A 23,991-nucleotide genomic window follows, 5' to 3' on the forward strand; every position below is an offset into this window, starting at 1 on the left:
AAATATGGAAGTCTCCCCGATGAACCTCGACTAAGAACACAGCCTGCGGGAGGCTTTATATTAAGTCTGCAGTAGATGTAGCTGAGCTCAGGGGGGTAAGTCAAATACACTGGAAAACGTTTAGAAACGTTGGGGGTTTCTTTTTCTACGAGAGAGCTGAATGGGAAAATCCTCTTCCTGATGGAAAACCAACACCGTCAGACACATGTTTTCAATTTCTCTTAGCCGAGAGGCAAATTAAGAAGCTCCAAAGCCAATTCTGAACCACTAAGAAGAAGAAGAAACCATGACAGTATGGTATGAGGGGGAAAACGAGGAGAAGAGAACTGGGGCACTGGCATGACAATTCAAGGCATATGGGAAATTGATCACATTCACTGAAGTGTTGAGCTCTTCCTCTGCTGTATGACCAAACTGACACACTCCACCTTTTGGCTTAACTTCAAATGTAAAGCACAAACTTGTGATGCATGAACAGACAAACAGGACAGACTCCATCTGGGAGTCAGTGATGATATTTGATCACATCTTGAGTGGAGGGTTCTTTATATGAAGGGAAGCACCGATGAAATTCTGAGTCCATACAGATAATCGATATTTAAGGTAACAGTTTGGCTGACAGTAGTTTTGTTGTTATTTATTTCCCATTTTGTGCCAGGAAAACAAAGAGATCTTCATTATAAAATTCATTCAACCCTTAATTGTGCCATTTTTGAATGACCACAAATTCAATCATACAAACAACCTTTAATAAAATCATCTTTCACATGGAAAAGATTATTAAAAAAAAAAAAAAAGTACCTACTTAATAAGAGGAACTCATGAGTACTGACATGGCCCAACATCCTCTGTGTAGGACCCAATTTGATTTGACATTGATAGCACTCTGTGGTTCTTTATAACATATAAGCTCTTAGCTCTTACCACATGTGCACATGGCACCCATTTCCCTCCTCGGTCCCGCCTGAGTCGGGTCAAGCCGGTGACTTCTTCTCCGGGTATGCTATGCTAGCTACTTTTTATCTGACTGCAAATAACCAGCACAGCATTCAGTTAAGTGCTGTTTAAAAACATTTAGTTTAAAAATGTGCACGATGCGTAATATAAACATGGATAAATAATTTAATTCATTAAGGTTAAAATGTAAATCTCCTGTGATCATGTTGATGTATAAAGGGTAAAATGTACATTATTGCAAAGGCTGAAGCTACTAAGGCATTAGTTTATTGTTTACTTACCTGTATAACCGTGTACAGTGCAGTGTTGATAATGTCTCGCAAGGCTCAACTTTTTGTTTTGTTAATGTCTGAGGCCGAGGTGGACGGTCGGAGAGACGGTCGAAGGACTTGAAAAACCTTGGGAACTCTTTTCATGACAAGCAGCCGTCATGGTATTTTAATTCACTTTGTTGCTCATGTTTATGCTGACCGCCATTTTGTTTTTCTTTTCTTTCGTGTTACATTTCGTACACTGTTAATTCTTAAAAAAAGTTTTCACGGCGTGACAAGATGAGGATGCTTCAGAGAGACAGAAATGCCTGAACAAACACCTGTTTGAGGATAACCGTTGTCACGAAAGGAGCTACATTTAGCCTGCATGAAATTGATACGACACAACAAATAAATATCACGCCTCGTTTCCACTTACGTATGTGTACGGAGATGGGGCATCTGGAAGTCCATTCATTCCTATGGGAATCTCCGTGATAACCGATGTGCTTGCAAAACTCTGTAGGCCTACTCTCCTCCGTAACATTTCAGTCCAGAATTTGCCTCGAGAGCATTAAAAATACTGAACTTTTGCGGTGGATTTCGGAGAGACAGTGTGCTAGCTTAGCTAACAGGCTGCTAACTGGCTAGCAGGGTGTTTCCTTCATTTCAGTTGCATGTTGATTGTCGAATGATAATGTTATTCTGTAAAAATATGGTTATACATTATATACAGTCAGATTGTCATTATGACTCATTCAGCTGTTCATACATGTTTTTAATTACGTATTTCACAAAACATGCTGCATACCTGGCAGGTCAACATCTTCATTTATCTGTTGCCATGCAGTACTGGTCCTGTTAATGTTCCAAGTGCATATTGCAAACTACTGGATGGCAAAACAACAACAAAATTAGCCCCTCCCCCATGGCTACAAATAGTTTCTGACAAACCGTAAAGAAATGTACTTCCTTGCGTTGGACACTAGAGGCATCGTCCGTACATTTACGGCTCTACAGACACCAGTCACATACGGAAGTGGAAAGAAGGTGTCAGCCACTGCCATCAGTCAATGTCATCTTATTGCTGATGAGCCGATGGCAGTCAACAAGGCAAATATAAGCTGATACTGATGTTTGGCCAATAAATCAGTGCATCCCTCACTATGAGTGCTTTCAACTATTCCCCCTGCAGTCCCTGAACCAGAGGGTCTCAGGTGATAACCAACCCATATTCTATTCCTGGAAAACATGTCACTAAATGGGTCAAGATCACAACTAGAACATCACAGAGCAGCTCAGTCTGTGGTGGAATTGGATTATGGGGACAGTGGAAGTGCACTAATGCAGACCACTACAGACGCTGGCTGTGATTAAAGCACAAGTGTAACAAACAACTGAGAGATGAGACACTTAATTGTCCGTAATGCCATGGGCAAATTCAAACATGTATTCGTCTTGGATTAGAGCTGCTACAATTAGTCGATTAATTGATAAGTAAATCATCAGAAGATTAATTATTAACTATTTTGATGATCAAATAATCCGTTTTAGTCATTTTTTAAAGCAAGAAATCGAAACATTTGCAGCTTTCATGTTTCTTAAATGTGAGAATTTGTCTTTTGTCAGACATGATAATGAACTGAATAGCTCTGGATGTTTGGACTGTTGGTGTGATCAGTGCCAGCTGGTGGCACAGGCAGTATAGGCAAATGCTAACGGCGTCGTCATCCATAGGGGGTGCCATCAATGGGGAAAGACAAAAAATCAAAATGTTTATCTTTTACTAAAACTACTGTGACTTTTTTTAAATAAGACATAAGGCCATGACGACAACACTACATAACAAAGCCTACTAAATAATAGAGAGGCATTCTTTCTGGGTTCCTGATAGATGGAAAAGATTACTTCGTCTCTTCATCTTCAGAAAAATGTGTTCATTAAATTCTGGGCCAAGTGGGTGAAATATGTTTGTACACTTTCTGATTTTGTGGAGGTAACGTAAAGAAGTTTATTAAGGAAACCTCACTGACTGCTATTCTGTTCTTTTTTTCCCATCAAGTGTCTCCCGACATATATTTCATGGATCTTATATGTACACTTTAACCCCCCAAAATGTACAAAGATCTTACATTTTGCAAAAAATCTGAACAGCAGGGGGAATTATTCTTTTTAGCATTATTTATGTTGTGTTTTATAAAGCACAGATTTTCAAATAGATCTGAGTTTTTGGCCCAAGATTTCACAGCTCAAAGATCACATGGAACAATAACTCTGTTACCCTTCGTTTTGGGCCAAATGTGTTTACTTTGACGCAGCGGGGCTGCCACAGAAAAGAGACCGAGGTCGAGCCATGTCTGTGATCAAAAAAGGCCCACCAGTGGGAGCGCAGAGCAGGACAAACAAACTGAGACCAGTAGTGTTTATGGAAGAGGCCTGCCTTTGGCTGAGGTGAGAGCGAAACCATGGGGGGAGGCAACAATCTGTAACCCAGAGACACTAAGGAGAGAAGACCCAGCGGAGGTGAAAGTCTGGCAATGGTTAAAAGACTGGCGAGATCCGTCACTCATACTGTGTGTGAGTGTGTGTGCGGTCAGGATTCATAAACAGATCAGCAGAAAGTTCAATGCCCTCTCTGTCCCCAAACAAAGACTGATAAATATCAGAGCTCACTTTCACACAAGAGCGCAAAAGACACACGGCTAAAAGTTGAGACTAGCGTGCGTACGAGCATAAATACTGCCCATCATTTCTAAATTATATCAGCTATGGGTGAAATTCAATCTACTGCTGTGAGAACCAGATGATCTGTGAGCATTAAGGTTAATCATTCCCCCGTGTGGAAAGTATAAACTGTTACAAACACACAGACAATACTGGAAGGATCCAGAAATGTTTCACTCACATATATGAGTCCTGAATAGTAGCGGTCCTTCAGGTTGTGCAGCACAGACGCCTCATTCAGGCAGGTGAGCTCGGCCATGTCCTCCACCTTGCTAAACTTGGGTGGGTTCATCTTCTGGATGTCATCCTTGTTGATCACCATCTTCTTCCCGTTCTCGGCCAGCTCCACCAGCACCTCCTCGCCACGCTCCTCCCGGATACTGGCCGCCTCAAAACCATGGCGCTCTGAGGGTATCCACACCAGCTTCTTGGCTGTCCAGTCAGCCTGTGTGGCGGGGTTGTACACCACAGCCCGGTCCACAAACAGGTACCGTTCTGGGTCCTCTTGACCACTCCGATGAGACATCTTATCTGGGGTTTACCAGAGCAACTGGCCACCTAGGACAGACAGAGGAGCAGGGAGTGGAAGCTTAGAGATTACATGTAGGATATGAAATATCAGACACAGAATCAGCTTTAAAACTCTCTAATAACCCTCTCTGTTTCAGCACAGACTCAGGTTGCACTGGGGCCCATGGGGTGGAGGGGCCCGGAAAATATGCCCATGTTTGAATTTGAGTTTTGTTAGCACACAAGATGTGACAAAAACAAATGCATAAAAATAAACATAGAAGGGATTGTGCAGGAGAAGTAAGAAATCTGAAGAAGCTCATAGTGAAAACCTCCCCTCTAACATTCCAAATCTACTCTTATACAAGCAGTAGTTATCTCCTAAAAATGAGAATATAACAGACAAAACATGTAGTTATAATAATCATACTAAATCAAACTCAGGTTAAATCAAAAATGGTGCATTGTTTTTATATGTGCCCTCAAAAAGGCAAACTCATCTCCATCAATCTATGACGACATTATATGCTTATTCTACATAAACCAGGAAAAACTATTTAGTTACACAAATAATTTCCTAGTTTCTCTTGTAGTTTTTGTCATATACAGATATGTAACGATGAATGCTGGGTAATATAAATGTTGATGTTGTCAAATATCAAATTGTAAGGAGACAATTTAGAGTCACCAGTTAACCTGCATGTCTTTGGGCTGTGGGAGGAAGCTGGAGCACCTGGAGGAAACCCACGCTGACACAGAAGGAACATGCAAACTCCACACAGAAGGGCTCCCACATCACAGGGTTAGAACCAGGAACCCTTCTGTGAGGCAACAATGCTAACCCGTGCACCACCGCGCCACCCCTATTCTAATTACCGCTTTGGATAATTAGTAAAATAACTATAAAATAAGAAACCAAAGTACATCACTATGCAATCCCTTAACTTTTATGCTGACATAGTTTTCAACTCGCCTTTAATGCCATGATAGAATTCCTGAAGCTCAGTTATGGTTCGGTTTAGGGGTGGGCGATATGGCCCTAAAATAATATCACAATAATTCAGGGTATTTTGGCGATAACGATATTCTTGATGATGTGATAAATTAGTAAAAAAAAAAAATATTATTCATTCAAGAAAATTGAATTGGAGCTAAATCAGTGACATAGTTTCACAGTTTGCTTCAAATTTTCAGTAAAAACTAAAATGATCTCTCATTTCTTTAGTTTGTGAACAACAACAGTAACTCAGAGTGAGATTCAGATTCTGTCACAATATTAATAGTTCAACAAATTACACATTTAAACAGCTCCCAAATACAAAATGTCCCCTGGGATCTATATATATAAATCAACAGCTGATTTCCTTCTCTGTTTTTATGCTCTGCCATTTCTCCTCTAACCATCAGGCTGTAACCTGTGACAGGCTGTTATGACACAGTCACATATATGGAGTTTATTCACGTAGATTTGCATCACCAAAGGTTTGTGACAGAATCAGAGAGGAGAGGGAGAGACACTGTGCTGCTGCCAGAGGAGCCGCTGAATGAGTTCCCTCTGAGCGCTAAGAGAAGTAAAAGTTTATTCCACACTACTGAAGCTGCTCCTCTTTTTGGAACCACCAAGGAGTCAGGAATAATTTCGCTTTCAGTCATGCTTGTTGTTGCCATGGGTAACAGTGTGACATCAATATGCCAACAGGCTGAAACATTGCAAGTATCACCATATGAATTTTTCATATGATATTAAAAATATACCAACATTATTGTGACCAAGATGATATGGCACACCACTAGTTTGGTTTTGGTGTGTCACCCCAAGATTTCCAGTGGCCCCATCTGGCCACCCTGATGAAAAATATCTGGGGCCGCCCCTGCTTCTCACTGAATGGGTCTGCACAATAGCAATGCGCATACTGCGTAGGCTTCACCGCGCTCACAGCACATCAGAGAGACGTCTGGCACATCATCATCACCAGTCCCTCCATTCTTCATCTACTAATCTAACGGTGCAGAAAACAATCCAGTGTTACACACATCCAGATAATATCTACAACCTGCACCGGTCCACAGATGGAGCTTATACAACAGAAGATGACTGTGCACTGGCGAGTCCCCAAACAACAGAATGAAGGGGGGGAAAGTTGTGGTGCTGTTTACAAATATTACGCTTATATCTGCGGTAATGAAGCTGCGCAGCGAACTACTGGAGCTAGATTCGGTAACACCGGAATGAGCCATAACGGTGGCTACAAGTCGAGTTATTATTGGGCTGTTAGGATAAACACAAACAATAAACACCAGAGAGGAAAATAGGGTAGGCTACTCACTAACGTCACAGCAGGCGTAACACCGCTAAATATTCCGTTATCTGTTCAGTTTGTGTTATAAATATTAAAGGGGTGAAATAAGGGTCAGCAGGGTGCCGTGTATTTAAAAAAAATATGTCACACTGGCTAATTAATGACAAGTCAAACTAAGTTTCCAGATCCATCCTCTGCACCGGAGGCTGCTCCGTCCACCGGCTGCACCGATGGTGTGATATTCACCACGCGCTCCCTATCTCTGTCCTCGCGCTCAGTCATAACAACTTGAACGTTACCTGGTGTTCGTCCGCGAAGCAGCAGTTAGATCCTGTTCACCGAGCTGCAGTCCGATGTGTCCCCCTGACGCGTCTCTGTGCGCAACTAGCGGCTCCACACGACTGGATGAGATGCAGGCATGTATCGGGGCTCCGGTCTGCACCACAGCCACAGTGCTGCTGCTGCTGCTGCTGCTGCTACCTCTACACTGGGGCCCCTCCTAACCAGAGCAGATTTGACCGCTGCTGCTGCTCCCGCCTACGATGGACTGTGCTCACATAGAGAGTGACCATGCAGATCAATACTCCACACCGTGACACAGCCCGGGGTGACTCACCTGAGCAGATACGTGACAGCTGACGCCTGTCATGAGCTCCCTCAACCCCCTGAAATAACCACACTGTCAGGGGTTTTATTAGGACATCATGCGCTAAATGCTTTGTCAAATCTATCCCACAAATATCTATGCATCGCACACACCCACTGGATGCAGCCTATAGACAATTGGGCTTTCACTTTGCGGTCATTCCCTCGCCCTCCCCATCATTGGCTGCCAGAAACCAACCCTCCAATTTGCAAACCAATGACATGCGTGCAGAAAATGATCGATATTGCAACTGTTGCTTTGCCTGCATTGCCAAGTGAGTTCCAAAATAAGTTGCCTTATCAACATTCTAGCACCTTCTGATAGCTCAGTGACAAATTAAGAAAATGAAAATAGTGTGGTGTGGTTTGATACAGTGGCATTCACTGTATTAAAGGGACAGTTCGGATTTTTTTGAAGTGGGGTTGTATGAGGTACTTAGTTATAGTTTAAGTGTACACTATATTTGGAATATTTTCACTGCTTTACTCTAATGTCATATAGTGATTTCCAATGGGAAAATGAAGGTGTTACGTTGCTCTCCTCAAAGCCAGACTCCATTAATAAAAACAGTGATTTCAAATTATGACACACAAGAGGTGCTGGTCTACCACTGCCTCAAACAGTTATATTGCTTGTGTTATTGTGTGACTTTTAGGTTTAAAACGTTTAAGTCAGAATCACCAAAGTCACACAATAACACAAGCAAACTAACTGATCGACTCTGCAGCTCCCACTTTCAGAACGCTAAAATTACTAATTTGTCAGTGGAGTTTGGTGGCTTTGATGACAGAGCAGGCGGGAACTAAAGCTGTTAAAGTAAGGGCATATACTGCATTAAAGGGATAGTTCAGTTTTTTTTAAAGGATAACTTCGATATTTTTCAACCTGGGCCCTATTTCCCCACGTGTATGTGTGCGTATGATTCATAGGTGCAACTCATTCTAAAATTGGTTCAGTATTGAGGGAGGTGGATGCAGCTGGCAGCCGCGAAACGAGCTAAAACCGTAACGGGGGCAAATGCGTCCCATATAAGTTTGCGCATTAAAAGTGCTTTTTTTCGCCACTGACCGGTTCAGATCGCCAGTGCTATCTCTGTAAATAGCATAGTAAGCGTTTCCCTTACCTCTGGGCTGTGTGACATCATCTCGCGAGAGCTTTGCTTGTTGCCAGAAGAAAACAGAGGAGCCATGCAGAACGCCACTCAGAGTGGCGCTGGTTGTCTGAGAGTTTTACTGCATCGATTGAAAACAATGGTTTGTGTTTGTGCTTATCTGAATTGCAAGAACAGGATGTCGCGCAACACCCCGTACAGCTTTCATAGGCTGCCTTTGTCGGATGGCGAGATGCTGAAGTTGTGGCTAGTTGTGCTACAAATGGATGCTAACACTCCTGTCCAGACACTGCGCCTTGCAGACCATTGGGTGTGCAGTGCTCACTTCTCCCAAGATGGCTACTGCCAGCCGAAGAAGAGAAGACATCCAATCCCGAAACACCTCTTCCTCAAGAAAATGGCTGCCCCACGAGTAGAGAGAGCTACAGACACAGTGGAGCAAAGCTCTCGCGAGATGATGTCACACAGCCCAGAGGTAAGGGAAACGCTTAGTATGCTATTTACAGAGATAACACTGGCGATCTGAACTGGTCAGTGGCGAAAAAAAGCATTTTTAATGCGCAAACTTATACGGGACGCATTTGCTCCCGTTATCATTTTAGCTCGTTTCGCAGCTGCCGGCTGCATCCGCCTCCCTCAATACTGAACCAATTTTAGAACAAGTTGTATGAATGAATGAATCATATGCACACACCGAAGTTATCCTTTAAGTGGGGTTGTATGAGGCGCTTATCTATAGTCAAGAGTATTACATGCAGTAAATGTACGTCAGCATGCCCACAGTTTGGAGAAGCAGGCTGTTGTCTGACATGGAGGCTAAGCAATGTACTGCTGTGGATGGGGGCCAGCAAAAAAAAATGATTTTAGCCACCCAAAAAATATATATCAGTTTACGTTTACACTATATTTAGAATATTTTCATTGCTTTACCTTGATGTCTTACAGTGATTTCCAACAGGAAAATTAAGCCATCACTTTGTTCTCTTCTATGCCAGACTCCATTGATAAAAACAGTGATTTAAAATCATGGAACACAGGAGGTGCTGGTCTGCCACTGCCTTGAACAGTTATATTGTTTGTGTTATTGTGTGACTTTTGGGGTTTAATAGAGTTACGTCAGAGGCACCAAAGTCACACAGTAACACTAACTAACTAACTGATCGACCCTGCAGTTCCTGGTTTCATTAAGCTAAAATTACTGTTTTTGTCAATGGAGTTTGGTGGCTTTGATGAAAGAGCAGATGGGGAACTGAAGCTGTTAATGCTCCAACACTTTCAAAGGGCATTTACTGTATTAAAGAGATAGTTCCGTTTTTTTTTAAGTTGGGTTGTATGGGGTACTTATCCATAGACAGGAAATTACACACAGTAGATGTCAGTCAGCATGCCCCCAGTTTGGAGAAGCAGACAGGAGTACGACATGGAAGCTTAGCAATGTACTGCTGTGGATGGGGGCCAGTAAAAAATATTATTTTAGCCACCTAAAAAATCCCCACCCAAAATAATATATATATTAATTTAAGTGTACACTATATTTTAAATACTTTCACTGCTTTATCTTGATGTCTTACAGTAATTTTCTAGAGGAAACTGAAGCCTGTTATATCACTCTCTTCTATGCCAGACTCCACTGATAAAAACAGTGATTTAAAATCATGCAACCCAGAAGCTGCTGGTTTACAGCTGCCTTGACAAGTGACTTTATTTGTGTTATCGTGTGACCTTTAGGTTTAAAACGGTTAAGTCGGAATCACCAAAGTCACACAATAACACTAACTAACTAACTGATCCACCAACAGCTCCCGGTTTCAGCAAGCTAAAATTACTAATTTTGTCAATGGAGTTTGGTGGCTTTGATGACAGTGCAGATAGGGAACTAAAGCTGTTAACGCTCCAACACTTTCAAAGGGCATATACTGTATTAAAGGGATAGTTCAGATTTTTTGAAGTGGGGTTGTTTGAGGTGCTTATCTATAGTCGAGAGTATTACATGCAGTAAATGTACGTCAGCATGCCCACAGTTTGGAGAAGCAGACAGGAGTACGATTATGGAATATCATAACATCTCCTACCATACTTATGCAGATGACACACAACTTTACATAACAGTGTCACCAGATGACCACAGTTCCCTACATCTGCTAAATAAGTGCATTGACGAAATCAATACGTGGATGTGCCAGAATTTTCTACAACTAAACACAGACAAAACTGAGATAGTTATTTTTGGCCCCAAAGAACAAAGATCAATAGTCAGTGCTCACCTTGACGCCATGACACTAAAACCTACAAATCAAGCCAGAAATCTTGGCGTAGTTCTGGACTCAGACCTAAATTTCAATAGTCACATTAAGACAATTACTAAATCAGCCTACTACCACCTTAAAAACATAGCAAGAATAAAAGAATTTCTGTCTAAACAAGATACAGAAAAACTTGTTCATGCTTTCATTTTCAGCAGGCTGGACTATTGTAACGGTGTCTTCACAGGCCTGAGTAAAAAAACAATCAGACAACTACAGCTCGTCCAGAACGCTGCTGCCAGAGTCCTCACCAACACCAAGAGAGTGGAGCACATCACACCAGTGCTTAAATCACTGCACTGGCTTCCTGTGTGTCAAAGGATAGACTTTAAAATCTTGTTACTTGTCTTTAAAGCACTAAATGGTCTCGGGCCAAAATACATCTCTGATATACTTGTACGTTATGAAGCATCCAGACCCCTCAGATCATCTGGAACAGGTTTACTCAGTGTTCCCAGGATCAAAACCAAACAAGCTGAAGCAGCCTTTAGTTTCTATGCTCCCCGTCTGTGGAACAAACTTCCAGGATATCTGAGGTCGGCTGAAACTGTCAACTCATTTAAATCAGGGCTTAAAACATTACTATTTACTGCAGCTTACCAGTGAACTAGATATGTAACTTATTGTTAGGATAATCTGTAGCTATTGTTTTTATATTTGTCTGCTGTTGCTTTATGTTTGCTTTTTAAATGCATTTTCTGCACTGTTTTTAACTATTTATTGTCTTGCTTTTAGCTTTTGTTTTTAATTATCTCAAACACAATTTTATTGTTCCTTTAATGTTTTATTTTAATGTATTTCTCTTGTAAAGCACATTGAATTGCCTTGTGTATGAATGGTGCTATATAAATAAAATTGCCTTGCCTTGCCTTGCCTTACGACATGGAAGCTTCAGGACGTACAGCTGTAGAGGAGGCTCAGCAACAATTCAGATATTAACCACTTAAAAAAAATTCACTATCAGCTTAAGACAGCCTGTTGCACCCGGGAAACCATTTGGACTTAAGTTCCCAATCTATGCTCTTGTCAAAGCCACCAGTCTCCACTGACAAAACAATAATTTGGCCTTGTTAGGTGGTTAAAATATGTTCTGTTACCGACCCCTCCACAGCAGCACATTGTTTAGCTTCCATGTTGGACGCCAGCCTGCCTCTCCAAACTGTCTATTTTAGGTACCACATACACTCGCACTTCAAAAAATCTGAACTCTCCCTTTAACACGCCATCATTCCCCTCCTCCTGCTGTAAACTGAAACACCCCCCTCTGGTGTCTGAAAGCCACAACAGCAGCATTTTAGCAGCTCAAAACTCACACAATCAAACATCACCCTACCACAGACACAGCTCTGGGTTTTACAGTGGCATTTTATTACAAATGGAAAGATGTCATATGGAGGCAGGAGAAGCATGTGTCATTAAATAGCTTCCATATGAAAGGCTGGAAAAATGCTGCCAAGTTTTACATCAAATACAAGAAAGGCATTGTGTGTTGTGGTTATGTACAGTCTGTTAGTGGAGGAGGATTCAGCGTCCTCCCCTCCAGGCTCCTCCACCCCTCTTCTTCATCCCTCCTTTACCTCCTCCTCCTCCTCCTTTAACTTTCTTCCTCACTCCGCTTGCTTGTTCTGTGTCATCCTCGTCTCCGTCTCCTCCTTTGGGCCTTTTCCTTTTCTCACCTTGCTCTTTCATTTCCTGAGGAAGATAAGACAGTTTTTTTTTCTCAACTAATGATTACTGGGCAGACTTTTTTTTACTGTACATTCATATTTCTTCAAACCAGTGCATCCCAGCGCTTTTTTCCTAAAAATAAAAAAATAAATCCACTATATCCACGCCAAAACATTTTAGTTTTAAATGCATAACTATTACTACGTTCACACCTGGTGTTCACACTACTGGGGAGTTTTGGAACCCCTAAAATGGAGACCCTTGAAAACACTACTCATCCCATTTTAGTTTGAAAACTCCAGGGTCGTATTTTAGTCTGAAGGCTCAGGAACAGAGACTTGAAAAGGAGGACGCAGACAACCATATTCACTTCGCGAGTGAGTCTTTTGACTTGACATGTCACAACATGAAAGGACATTCAAGTTATTTAGACAGAAAAGAACACCTTTTCTCCACAGGTTGCTTCATACAGTATGTTTCTGTATTTACATTTTATATGTTTGAGGTAATAAAATAAAGTGTTTGGACTCACCAGTCGGGCAAATCTCTGAGCCTCGCTCACCCTCTCCACCAACATCATCACTTCATCTTCCTGGGTGGGGAAGGCTGGAAGTTTCTTCCCAATCAGGCTTTCGATTCGCTGGAAAAGCTCTACATCATATCTGAGATAAGAGAACATGTCAGTTTACTGCAGTCATTTACTTTTATTTTTAAGAGCATCATCAACAAAACATTAGAAAGGCGGTGAGAGACATGACAGACAGCACATAGACGTTATAAAGACGTTAAACATGAAGTGTGGCCACTGGTGAGAAACAGGCAGTTCTTACTGAGTGACAAAAGTGATGGACTTCCCGGATCGTCCCGCTCTGGCTGTTCGTCCCACTCTGTGGATGTAGTCCTGTGAGGGCAGACAGATCCAAAGATCCATTCAAATCAAATCAAACTAATGAAATCATCAGTGTTGAACGTCAGCACCAAGGTACCTTGGAGTGAGTGGGGATGTCGTAGTTGATGACGCAGTCGACATGAGGAATGTCCAGTCCTCTGGACGCCACGTCGGTCGCCAGCAGCACCGAGCGAGACTTTGACTTAAACTTGTTGAGTGCTCCGAGACGTTTGTTCTGACCAACAGAGGGAGACGACCCAGAGAGTGAGTAAGGCATGAAACAGACGGCAAAAGAGACACTGCAGAGACGCGCTGATGGAAATACAGTTTGTGAGAGTGTGTATTTACAGTGTGTAAATTATGTCCCGATCATGATTACAGTAAACTTACAAAACAATACAGAATAATTTGGCAGTATCCGTGTGTGTGTGTGTGTGTGTGTGTGTGCACCACTCTGTGTTTGAGATTTTTCTTTTTCTTGCTGTACAGCACAACACCAGAAGAGGGTGCTGTTCTCCCACATGAGCAACATGTTTCTGAACTATGTTGTTAACTTCATCCATGAACAGAAGATCTTAACTTCACAACCCTCTTTCCATCTTTTTTTTTTGGTTGTATTTAACTCAGTGTTGAAGTGTTTTGCTCTAATGAACAACAAAAAAAGTAAAAGTAAGAATACCAAATTAAATATTGGATGCAACCCCTGATGTGAAATGACATGTTTTTTGTTTGTTTCCAATCTCCATTCTTACTTTATCTAACACAAGAATTCAAACATATATGTTTTGAAATTTTAATTATTTACTTTCACTTTTTTGTTCATCTTTCACTGCAATTTGTTTTTAGCTTTCATGCATTGTTGTGTTCATTTCACACCTAAAACTAATCGACACAGGCTGAAAAAGGGTGAGTAACGCCTAACTCACACTACATGACCTTAGCCCTGATTTTTCCTCTTGCCATGAGTTTGTGGAGCTCTGCGACAACTGCCCCACATCAGCAGTTTGGTGCCCTAGCACTATGTGTGAACTGTTCAAAGACGCACGGCTCACTGATGCATTGTAGACACTCCCCTGCTATCTCATAAGCTTACTTCGGGACCTGTCAGCGAGCTACAGCCAATGAGAGCGCAAGACAGCGGCTGAGAAGAAACCTGGCGGAGGAGCGGCATTTAACAACAGGACCTTTACTCTACTTGTTGCATTTGCAACACAAACCACAGTTATTTTTGCATCTAGAGGCAACAGGCTCTAGCAGGCCAACAACAACAACAAAAACTCCTGTGTCATGCATGTTATTATGACATCTCCAGTGTCACTTTCTGTGCGTGTTTTTGGAGACCAGTCAGAACTAACAAACATGGCTTATCTGCTTATGGTAACATGCTGACACTGATGTGACAGTGACCATGATCTGTAGATGTTTATAAATGTTAAACACAAACTTTTCATTGCATAAAAAAGAAAAAGAATTACACGCTACATTTTGGCACCTAGAATTCACTTCATCATGTCTTACAAAATATCTTTTCCTCACAGTGCATTTACGTAAGGCTGCATTCAAGCCTCAAATATCACCTCACCACAAAGCATTTAGCGGTGAACCTGCAGGTCCGAGCTGGCACAATCTCTGATGCTAGCGTTAGCAGCCAGCTTTGTCAAGCCACACTCAACAAGGCGTTCAAACTGAGTCAGTCTACCTGTAACCAACTAACTTCCTTGCTACATGTATTGCGATGGGCTGCAGACCACTTTCAGTGGTAGAGGACAGGGGGACAATGGTGTCCAGAATCCAACAGCTGAATCATTTGAACTGACATTTTTTGCATTTAGCATGTAAATAACTAGATTAATTTTTGCAATCGCTTGACAGCCCTAAAAATAATATATACTTTTTTTATGCAGTAGAAACTGAGGTTTTTAATCGAGCTGGTTCATGTAGGGTCATGCCTGATTTTTTGGATCAGAGCTCTCGCTGAAATCATATCAAACGACCAAAATCTTTTCAGATGGAGGTCCTTGAAGGGAGATCCAATCAGACGGGTGTTAGTGAGGCAAAGTGTATCAATTTACAGGTCTTTGACATGACAAAGGTTGAGAGCCACTGCTCTGCAGACTGTCAGCAAACAGCAAAAAATCCTATTATAAGAATTTTGTCATTTTGACTTAAAAATGTCTGACAGGATTTATCAGCGATCAAACTTGTTTTAATTTCTATCAGCTGACTGATTAATTCAACAACTTGTCGTCTCAGCTCTAAAAAAGAGGGAACACTTTTTAAATGACTTTTACTGTATGCTGCAGGCCATGCAGTGAACTCCGCACCAGTGCTGGTTACTGCACTATAACGACAGGCCTCATGAATGATTGTGTTTGGCAGAAGAGAGAAGACTCAGTATTAGCAACATTATTATGTTTTATCAAATACAAAGAGAAGCAGAGCAACACCGTCCCTCTGTTGTCAAACCATGACAGGTCAGAGTATAACATGATCATAAAGACTCATGGATAGGGACGAGTGTTTACACCTTTAACACAGACTGGATTCATGTGAGTGTGAGTGTGAGAAAAAGGTGTGTGTGTTCGTCTGCAGCTCTACCTGACTCATCTGGCCATGAAGAGGGATAGCCGTGATGCCAAGGTTCCTTAACAACAGTGCCACCCGCTGGGCATTATTACATGTGCTGCAGAAAATCATAAAAGAGTTGCCAGCCAGTTCATTCAGGATGGACACCAGGTAACAGTCCTGCCGAGATACACAAACACAAGCCCAAAATGCTGTTAGAAACCCCAGTATACTTCATATGAATACCATTATAAAGTGATGGTGGTACTGAGAGGGTGACAGCTTGAAGCATGTGGTTTCAGACATTAAAATATGGACAGAGAATGTGCTGTACCTTGTACTTCGATGGTATGAAGATGTAATATTGCTGCAGTTTGTCTACTGTAGAGTATTTGGTGGAGACGGCACACTTCACAGGATCTTTCAGAGCTGCTCTCTGTAGTTTCTGGACCTGGAACCAAACCAAAGCATATCAGCGCAGGAGGAAAATGTGCAGCTCTGCATGTGGTGGAATGCTTGTTAGTTTTACTGGTAAACCTGCAGCATGAGATGCCAGTAACACGGAACAAAGCAGGAGCAGAAATATGTCACATGCTGCATCAGTGGGGCCTGATTAAAAGACTTCTCAGTGTTGACCTACCTTTTTGGTCATTGTGGCAGAGAACAAGAAGGTGCGTCTTTCTCTTGGAATCACCTTCAAGATTTTATCCACCTGGCAAAAGAGAGAAAATGTTCCTCATAGTGTCGCACGTTGAATTATTTTTGTTGCAATGTTTACAGTTAAATGAAAAGAACATTCAAACCCCGTCTGGAGGACGCATCGATGGGGCATTACAGTGGGGTGGTTCAGTTCATCATATTCTCAGAGAATGGTTCGTATGATGTTCTACCAAAAATGCATGCACAAAAGTTCTGACCACACTGTCAGAAACAGACTCCATGAGGGTGGCATGAGGGCCCGACGTCCTCTAGTGGGACCTGTGCTCACAGCCCAGCACCGTGCAGCTTGATTGGCATTCACCAGAGAACACCAGAAATGGCAGGTCCACTATCGGCGCACCGTTCTCTTCACAGATGAGAGCAGGTTCACACTGAGCACATGTGACAGCGTGCAAGAGTCTGGAGACGCCGTGGTGAATGTTACGCTGCCTGTAACATCATCCTGCATGACCGGCTTGAAGGTGGGTCAGTGATGGTCTGGGGAGGCAGATCCCTGGAGGGTCACACAGACCTCCATGTCAGAGCCAACGGTACCCTGACTGCTGTTAGGTACCAGGATGAAATCCTCAGAGCGATTGTCAGACCTTACACTGGTGCAGAGGGCCCTGGGCTCCTCCTGGGCAGAGGGCCCTGGCTTCCTCCTGGTACAGAGGGCCCTGGGTTCCTCCTGGTGCAGAGGGCCCTGGCTTCCTCCTGGTGCAGAGGGCCCTGGTTTCCTCCTGGTGCAGAGGGCCCTGGGTTCCTCCTGGTGCAGTGGGCCCTGGGTTCCTCCTGGTGCAGCGGGCCCTGGGTTCCTCCTGGTGCAGAGGGCCCTGGTTTCCTCCTGGTGCAGAGGGCCCTGGTTTCCTCCTGGTGCAGAGGGCCCTGGGTTCCTCCTGGTGCAGAGGGCCCTGGTTTCCTCCTGGTACAGAGGGCCCTGGGTTCCTCCTGGTGCAGCGGGCCCTGGTTTCCTCCTGGTGCAGAGGGCCCTGGTTTCCTCCTGGTGCAGAGGGCCCTGGGTTCCTCCTGGTGCAGCGGGCCCTGGGTTCCTCCTGGTGCAGAGGGCCCTGGGTTCCTCCTGGTGCAGAGGGCCCTGGGTTCCTCCTGGTGCAGCGGGCACTGGGTTCCTCCTGGTGCAGAGGGCCCTGGCTTCCTCCTGGTGCAGAGGGCCCTGGGTTCCTCCTGGTGCAGAGGGCCCTGGGTTCCTCCTGGTGCAGCGGGCCCTGGGTTCCTCCTGGTGCAGAGGGCCCTGGCTTCCTCCTGGTGCAGAGGGCCCTGGCTTCCTCCTGGTGCAGAGGGCCCTGGCTTCCTCCTGGGGCAGAGGGCCCTGGGTTCCTCCTGGTGCAGAGGGCCCTGGCTTCCTCCTGGTGCAGAGGGCCCTGGCTTCCTCCTGGTGCAGGGGGCCCTGGGTTCCTCCTGGTGCAGAGGGCCCAGGGTTCCTCCTGGTGCAGAGGGCCCTGGGTTCCTCCTGGTGCAGAGGGCCCTGGGTTCCTCCTGGTGCAGAGGGCCCTGGCTTCCTCCTGGTGCAGCGGGCCCTGGGTTCCTCCTGGTGCAGAGGGCCCTGGGTTCCTCCTGGTGCAGAGGGCCCTGGCTTCCTCCTGGTGCAGCGGGCCCTGGGTTCCTCCTGGTGCAGAGGGCCCTGGGTTCCCTGGTTTGATGCCATTGACTGGCCCTCTCATTTCCCCTGACTTAAATCCAACTGAGCACCTATGGGACGTTATGTATCAGTGCATCTGACATTGTCAAGTACCACCACAGACTATCCAGGAGCTCACTGATGCCTTGATCCAGGTCTGGGAGGAGATCCCCCAGGACACCATCCGCCAACTCATCAGGAGCATGCCCAGACCCTCCTGGGAGGTCATACCTGTGATTTCGATTTTTTACTTTGATTTTTGATTCTGAATCCAGCCCTTAGTGGGCTGATGATTTTGGTTCCCACTGACTGTTGTTATATCGTAGGCACAAACTGCTGCACTGGAATCATTAAGTCAGAGTTTCGTTGTACCCACCTCAGTCTCAAAGTCCATGTTGAGGATTCTGTCTGCTTCGTCCATGACCAGGTACTTCAGCACTCGTAGGGAGAAGCCCTTTGTGTTCTCCATGTGGTCTATCAACCGACCGGGTGTGGCTGTAAACACATTTCATTCACTTCATCACATCAATAATAAAACCAAAGGCTGCTTAAACTGCTGAATTAGAGACATATACAGAAGACAACCATCACATCTGCTCAGCACAAAAACTCACACAGAGAAGAACTGACAGATGATGTGCTGCAGTTTATGACATGTGTTTAACTTGTGGTCTTACCAATAACGATGTGAGGTTTTTTAGCCAACACCAAAGACTGGGACATCATATCGATCCCTCCGACTATCACAGCTGCAACAGAAAAGAAAATTGGTCCAGAACCACAGAAAGTCATCTGCATCACTTCAAACCAGTAAACCTTTAATCAACACTCACCACACTTGACACCGATGCTGGAGCCCAGGGCCTCGAACTGCTCAGAGATCTGAAACGCCAGCTCCCTGGTGGGGGTGAGGACGAGGGTGTGGAGCCTCTGAGGCGAGGCCAGCAGCGACTGCAGGATGGGCAGAGCGAAGGCGCCCGTCTTTCCTGAACCAGTCTCTGCCAGGCCAATAACATCCTTCCCTGCAGTTTAGGAAGAAGACGGGCGTCACTGAAGTTACGTGAGCAGTGGAGGAAAGTCACTATGTACATTTTATATATATTTATGCCTGATTAAGATTTTAAAAATCTATACAAATAATAATAATAATCACTACAAAGTTCTAGTGCACCACAAAGCCTCATTGACAAAAACCCTCTGAGGAAAAACAACAAAAACTTAACTGACATGTGCAAAGACATTTCCAGCTGCCTCTCTGTCAGCTCCACTAAATCTGTGCTAAATTTATGCTCTTGCATCTATTTTGCAAGTGATGGTGTTGCATTTTGTGGTTGTTGCTGGACAGTGGTGGCATGTTGGTGTGAGTCACTTATCACGATGAGAAAGTCAACTCTCCAGTCTGCAAACTCTCGTCCTGCTACCCCTGCTGTGTGGCCAGGTCGAGGTTTTTAAGTGATATATGTCAGTAAACATAAGGAAAAGATGGAGAAGAATGAGCACCAGCTGAGCTAACATCCTGCTCCCATTGTACATGTGTTGAGTAATAAACCTGACGACCTCTCAGTTTCCAACCAGTATCAGGGACTGTTTGATTCACTGAAACTCCTGGACAGCTTCATTTAACCAGTGATCTGACAGAGCAGAGGACTCTGGGAGAGAAGGACAGGAGGCGTGTGCTTTACACTGAACAACAAGTGGTGTGTCGGTAGGAATGTGAGATGCTGTCCTGTTCCTGCTGTGGATCACTGCTATACACTGTTCAAAGGAGCAGAGCAGAGCTGCTGTCCATGTTCAGGAGTAGCAACCATGCAGTCAACCTAACGTGGTCAAGATATATAAACACACTACAAGACATGACCCAGTGGCGCAAGAGACGGCGCCAATCAGAGCAGGGGGCAGGTTCCAGGACACCAACACTGACGTCCTTCATGACATCAATAAATTCACTGAAGCCCCTTTTACACTGCCAGATTTTCTGCGAATGTTGAGCCGTTTTGCCGACAAGCTGCGAGCGTTTAGACACACAGAGCCGGATTGGCGAGTTGATCCGAGGTGCCCAATTTTCCGCCTCATAGGGTAGACATATTGGAGGAACCCTTTTAGTTTAAACAGACCGAGGCGGCCTTCCGCAAAGGGAGGGGCTGTTGATGACTTGTGGGAGGAGCTGTTGATGATGCCGCACGTGCGAGCCACTGGCGGTGGATAAACAGGAAACAGCTGATAGCAGGAATTAGCGAGCAGCTAGTAGCAAGAGGGAAACACAAACCTGACAGACACTGTAAAGATGAGCAACTGGGGAGACAAGGAATTGCGCACCACAAAAGTAGGTAGGCGGCATTTTGCTGCACTCCCCGATTTTGTTTTTATACTGCCAATGCTGAAAAAAGACTGATTGGGCTTTCCTGCAAATTTGCACAATTCCTATTTAAAAAGGGCTAGAGTCGCCATTAGGTTCCAGGACACCACCACTGACACCCTTGATGACATCAATGAATTCACTGAGTCTGTAGGTACGTTCCGGATCGAAGGCCTTTTCTTTTTACTTTAAGAAGTTACTGCAGCTGTCCTTAAAAAGCACACATTGTTGCATGCAGTATGCACTACTGTCTCATAACATTACACCCTGAACTTTGACCCTGTTGCTTTTATATCTGTTACCTTGGAGATAAAACAAACGCCACTTTCAGAGTTTTGCAGAGACGGCGATCAACCCTGAGAGCTCTGCTGTTGTTACTTTGCTGTTTAAACATAAAGTTATAACTGCACTGATTGTAGATTCTGACATACTTTATTTGCAATAATGAAATTACATCTGCACTTCTCTGTCACTGATATTTTTATAGTTATGTCCTTTTGGTGTTTGTAATATTTAGCACTATTTTGTTGACTTAATCAATTAACCAACATCTCTGAGGAATGTTTCCAGCACCTTGTTGAATCTGTGGGTCCAACCTGGTACTAGCATGGTGTACCTAATAAAGTGGCCGGTGAGTGTATATTTTGCTCTGTAACGCACGTTGACTTGCTCTGACGTATGAAATGTGCTACACGAATGCAGCTGCCTTACCTTGCCACTGTAACATTTGATGAGCTGTATAGAAAGTAGTGTGACTGTGATGATCGCTCACCTTGCAGGGCCACAGGAATGGCTTCTATCTGGATCTTTGTTGGACTCTTCCATCCCAGCTGATCACAAGCCTCACACAGGACCTCAGTGACACCCTGTGAAGAAGAGAAAACACCGAGAGTAGATCTTTAAAAGCTGCTGGTTGTGTCTTGCTGCCAAATTAAACCCGTTCTGTAAACGTTGTCAGACACCGGGCAGATTTGAGACGATAAAAGTACAGATGGAGCTAACTTAGCTTAGCTAGCTTAACCTGCTAATAGCAGCTTGTTTATGTCGCTAACATGGCGTCTCTTCTTCGCTGTGAGATAAACCTACCAGATCTTTGAAGCTCTTCACTGCCTCGTCGTTTTCGCCGCTGTTAGACTGACTGTTATCATCACCACTGTCCGAATCCTCGAGTGGTTCATCTGTGTTTGGCTTCACGTTTTCCTCACTGCTGTCCGCCATGTTTCTCTCCCCAACGTGTCGTCAGCTCCGGACTGCGCAGATGCGGAAACGAGTCCGAGCTTCAGCGACGAAAGCTTGGGAATTGTAGTCCTTGTTTGTTGGCATGTGCTGAGAAAACCGAAACTTTAACAACAAAAAAGATATTCAGTCACTAATGTCGCAAAAATGTGATATTAAAATTTAAAATTAAATAATAAAAAATAGATTAAATCAAATCAAGTTTATTTACCAACCAAAGTGTTGTACAAATAAAAAAAATAAAAAAAAAATAAAAAATGACACATATATTTATTTAAAAAAACAAAAACAAAAAACTGGAATATATAAAATTGAAATAGGCACAAAAAATTATACACAAATATAAAACAGAATAACACCAGTAAGAACAATTATTTACATAAAAATATTATACAATACTAAAATATTAAAACCACTCAGATAGATATTATACATATAGGCTAGGGAGAGAAAAAAAATGCATCAGGAAATTTAAACAGCTGACTGGCGGACTACAGAAAAATCTTTTCACAGACAGAAAACATCCTGACACATTTTTTTAATATAGATATAATTCATTTGTTCATGTGTTTGTTATGTTGTCTCCAATACTACACCAGTGATTCTCAAAAGGGGTACACATACCCACAGGGTACTTTGGAGTACTGCAGGGCCTATGTGAGATTTCTTTAAAATGTTTATTTAAAAAAAATTCAGTCATACATAATCCCAAAATAAAGTTTAAATTTAAGTTATAATATCAATAAAAAATATAAAGGTAAGTTCCAAAACCACATTTTCTATATACTGTATAGATATAGATATAATAGTTTAAATTAAATCATTAACCATCACAACAAACACATTCACGTAATTGGGTGTTGGGAAGGTTACTTTCTAAATGTAATAGGTTACAGATAACTAGTTACCCTGTTTTAAATGTTATGTGATGTAACTACTTAAATTACTTAAAGTAATGTTACTCTAACAAATGTTCTAAACTGTGCAATAAAGCTGAAAAATGTAGGGATGCACGATAATATCGGCACGTCATCGGTATCGGCTGATATCGGCTTTCAAATGAACCAACAGAACCGGCCATGGCATTATATAAGAAGACATAACAGTCATTAAAACAATATAATAACCAATAAAAAAGTACATCCATAAATTTACTAATAAAAATAAATAAAAATCGTTATTATTATTATTATTATTATTATTATTATTGTCCCTCCGGGTTGGGAGAGAGTTTCTGCCTCAGGCGAGGGAGTTCAAGTATCTCGGGGTCTTGTTCAGGAGTGAGGGTAGAATGGAGCATGAGATGGATCAGTGGTTTGGTGCAGCTTCTGCAGTGATGTAGGTGCTGCACCAGACTGTCGTGGTGAAGAGGGAGCTGAGCTAGAAGGCAAAGCTTTCAATTTACTGGTTCATCTACGTCCCAACCCTCACCTATGGTCATGAGCTCTGGGTAGTGACTGAAAGAATGAGATCGCAGATGCAAGCGGCTGAAATGAGTTTCCTCTGTGGGGTGTCTGGGCTCAGCCTTAGAGATAGGGTGAGGAGCTCGGACATCCGGAGGGAGCTCGGAGTAGAGCTGCTGCTTCTTCACATTGAGGTGGTTCAGGCATCTGATCAGGATCCTCCTGGGCGCCTCCTGTTAGAGGTGTTCTGGGCACGTCCCACTGGTAGGAGGCCCCGGGGCAGACCCAGAACACGCTGGAGGGATTACATATCTCATCTGGTCTGGGAATGCCTTGTTGTCCTCCAGGGGGAGCTGGAAAGCATTGCTGGGGAGAGGGACGTCTGGGGTGCTTTGCTTGGCCTGCTGCCCCCGTGACCTGGCTCCGGATAAGCAGATGAAAATGGATGGATGTAATTTAACTACATTTTTTTCCCTCAGTGACTGTAATCTATTACATCTGTAACACTGCATAAATGCGATCATGTTTACTTGATGACAAAAATTGGTTTGCCTTAAATTTAGTGATGGATTCTGAACATCTGAAACATTCAAGTGTTTTTCACTTACTTAGTACATCAGACGCTGGTGTTGTTCCTCTTCATACAGGCTTTTTATCTGCATATAAATGTTTTGTGTTGGCTAGCGTGTACTTGGCTGAAAACATATTTCAAAGGTGGTAGGTACATTATTGAAAAC

General features: G+C 43.4%; 2 protein-coding genes across 5 annotated transcripts in view; both read right to left on the bottom strand.

Moving 5' to 3' along the window:
- The window catches only part of LOC117268669 (myosin-10), a 101,644-nt gene extending 94,397 nt beyond the window's left edge, over positions 1-7,247 (bottom strand). For all 4 annotated transcript variants that reach the window (XM_078161240.1, XM_033645306.2, XM_078161239.1 and 1 more), the window contains exons 1-2: positions 7,042-7,247; positions 4,114-4,490 (exon numbers count right to left, since the gene is read on the bottom strand). In XM_078161240.1, the coding sequence (XP_078017366.1) occupies positions 4,114-4,458 (345 nt within the window). In that variant the 5' untranslated portion in view covers positions 4,459-4,490; positions 7,042-7,247. The remainder of the gene's footprint in view (positions 1-4,113; positions 4,491-7,041) is intronic.
- A 4,902-nt stretch (positions 7,248-12,149) lies between these two features.
- On the bottom strand, positions 12,150-21,875 carry ddx47 (DEAD (Asp-Glu-Ala-Asp) box polypeptide 47). Its single transcript, XM_033644048.2, has 12 exons — positions 21,702-21,875; positions 21,388-21,481; positions 19,093-19,281; positions 18,937-19,008; positions 18,636-18,754; positions 16,565-16,636; positions 16,259-16,375; positions 15,958-16,104; positions 13,457-13,594; positions 13,301-13,371; positions 13,003-13,132; positions 12,150-12,494 (listed from the first exon to the last, which is right to left on the bottom strand). Exons 1-12 carry the CDS (start codon positions 21,831-21,833, stop codon positions 12,327-12,329), a joined length of 1,449 nt encoding a protein of 482 aa, XP_033499939.1. The 5' UTR covers positions 21,834-21,875; the 3' UTR covers positions 12,150-12,326.
- Between the last annotated feature and the right edge of the window lie 2,116 nt (positions 21,876-23,991).

This window comes from Epinephelus lanceolatus, chromosome 18 (genome assembly GCF_041903045.1).
Source record: "Epinephelus lanceolatus isolate andai-2023 chromosome 18, ASM4190304v1, whole genome shotgun sequence".
Classification (NCBI taxonomy): domain Eukaryota; kingdom Metazoa; phylum Chordata; class Actinopteri; order Perciformes; family Serranidae; genus Epinephelus; species Epinephelus lanceolatus.

Excerpts from the sequence above, each read along its gene's own strand:
- ddx47 (XM_033644048.2), bottom strand. The coding sequence starts at position 21,833 with ATGGCGGACAGCAGTGAGGAAAACGTGAAGCCAAACACAGATGAACCA. Across the intron at positions 21,482-21,701 it reads TGAAGAGCTTCAAAGATCTG|GGTGTCACTGAGGTCCTGTG; the intron begins GTAGGTTTATCT and ends TCTTCTTCACAG. Across the intron at positions 18,755-18,936 it reads AAAACCTCACATCGTTATTG|CCACACCCGGTCGGTTGATA; the intron begins GTAAGACCACAA and ends ATGTGTTTACAG.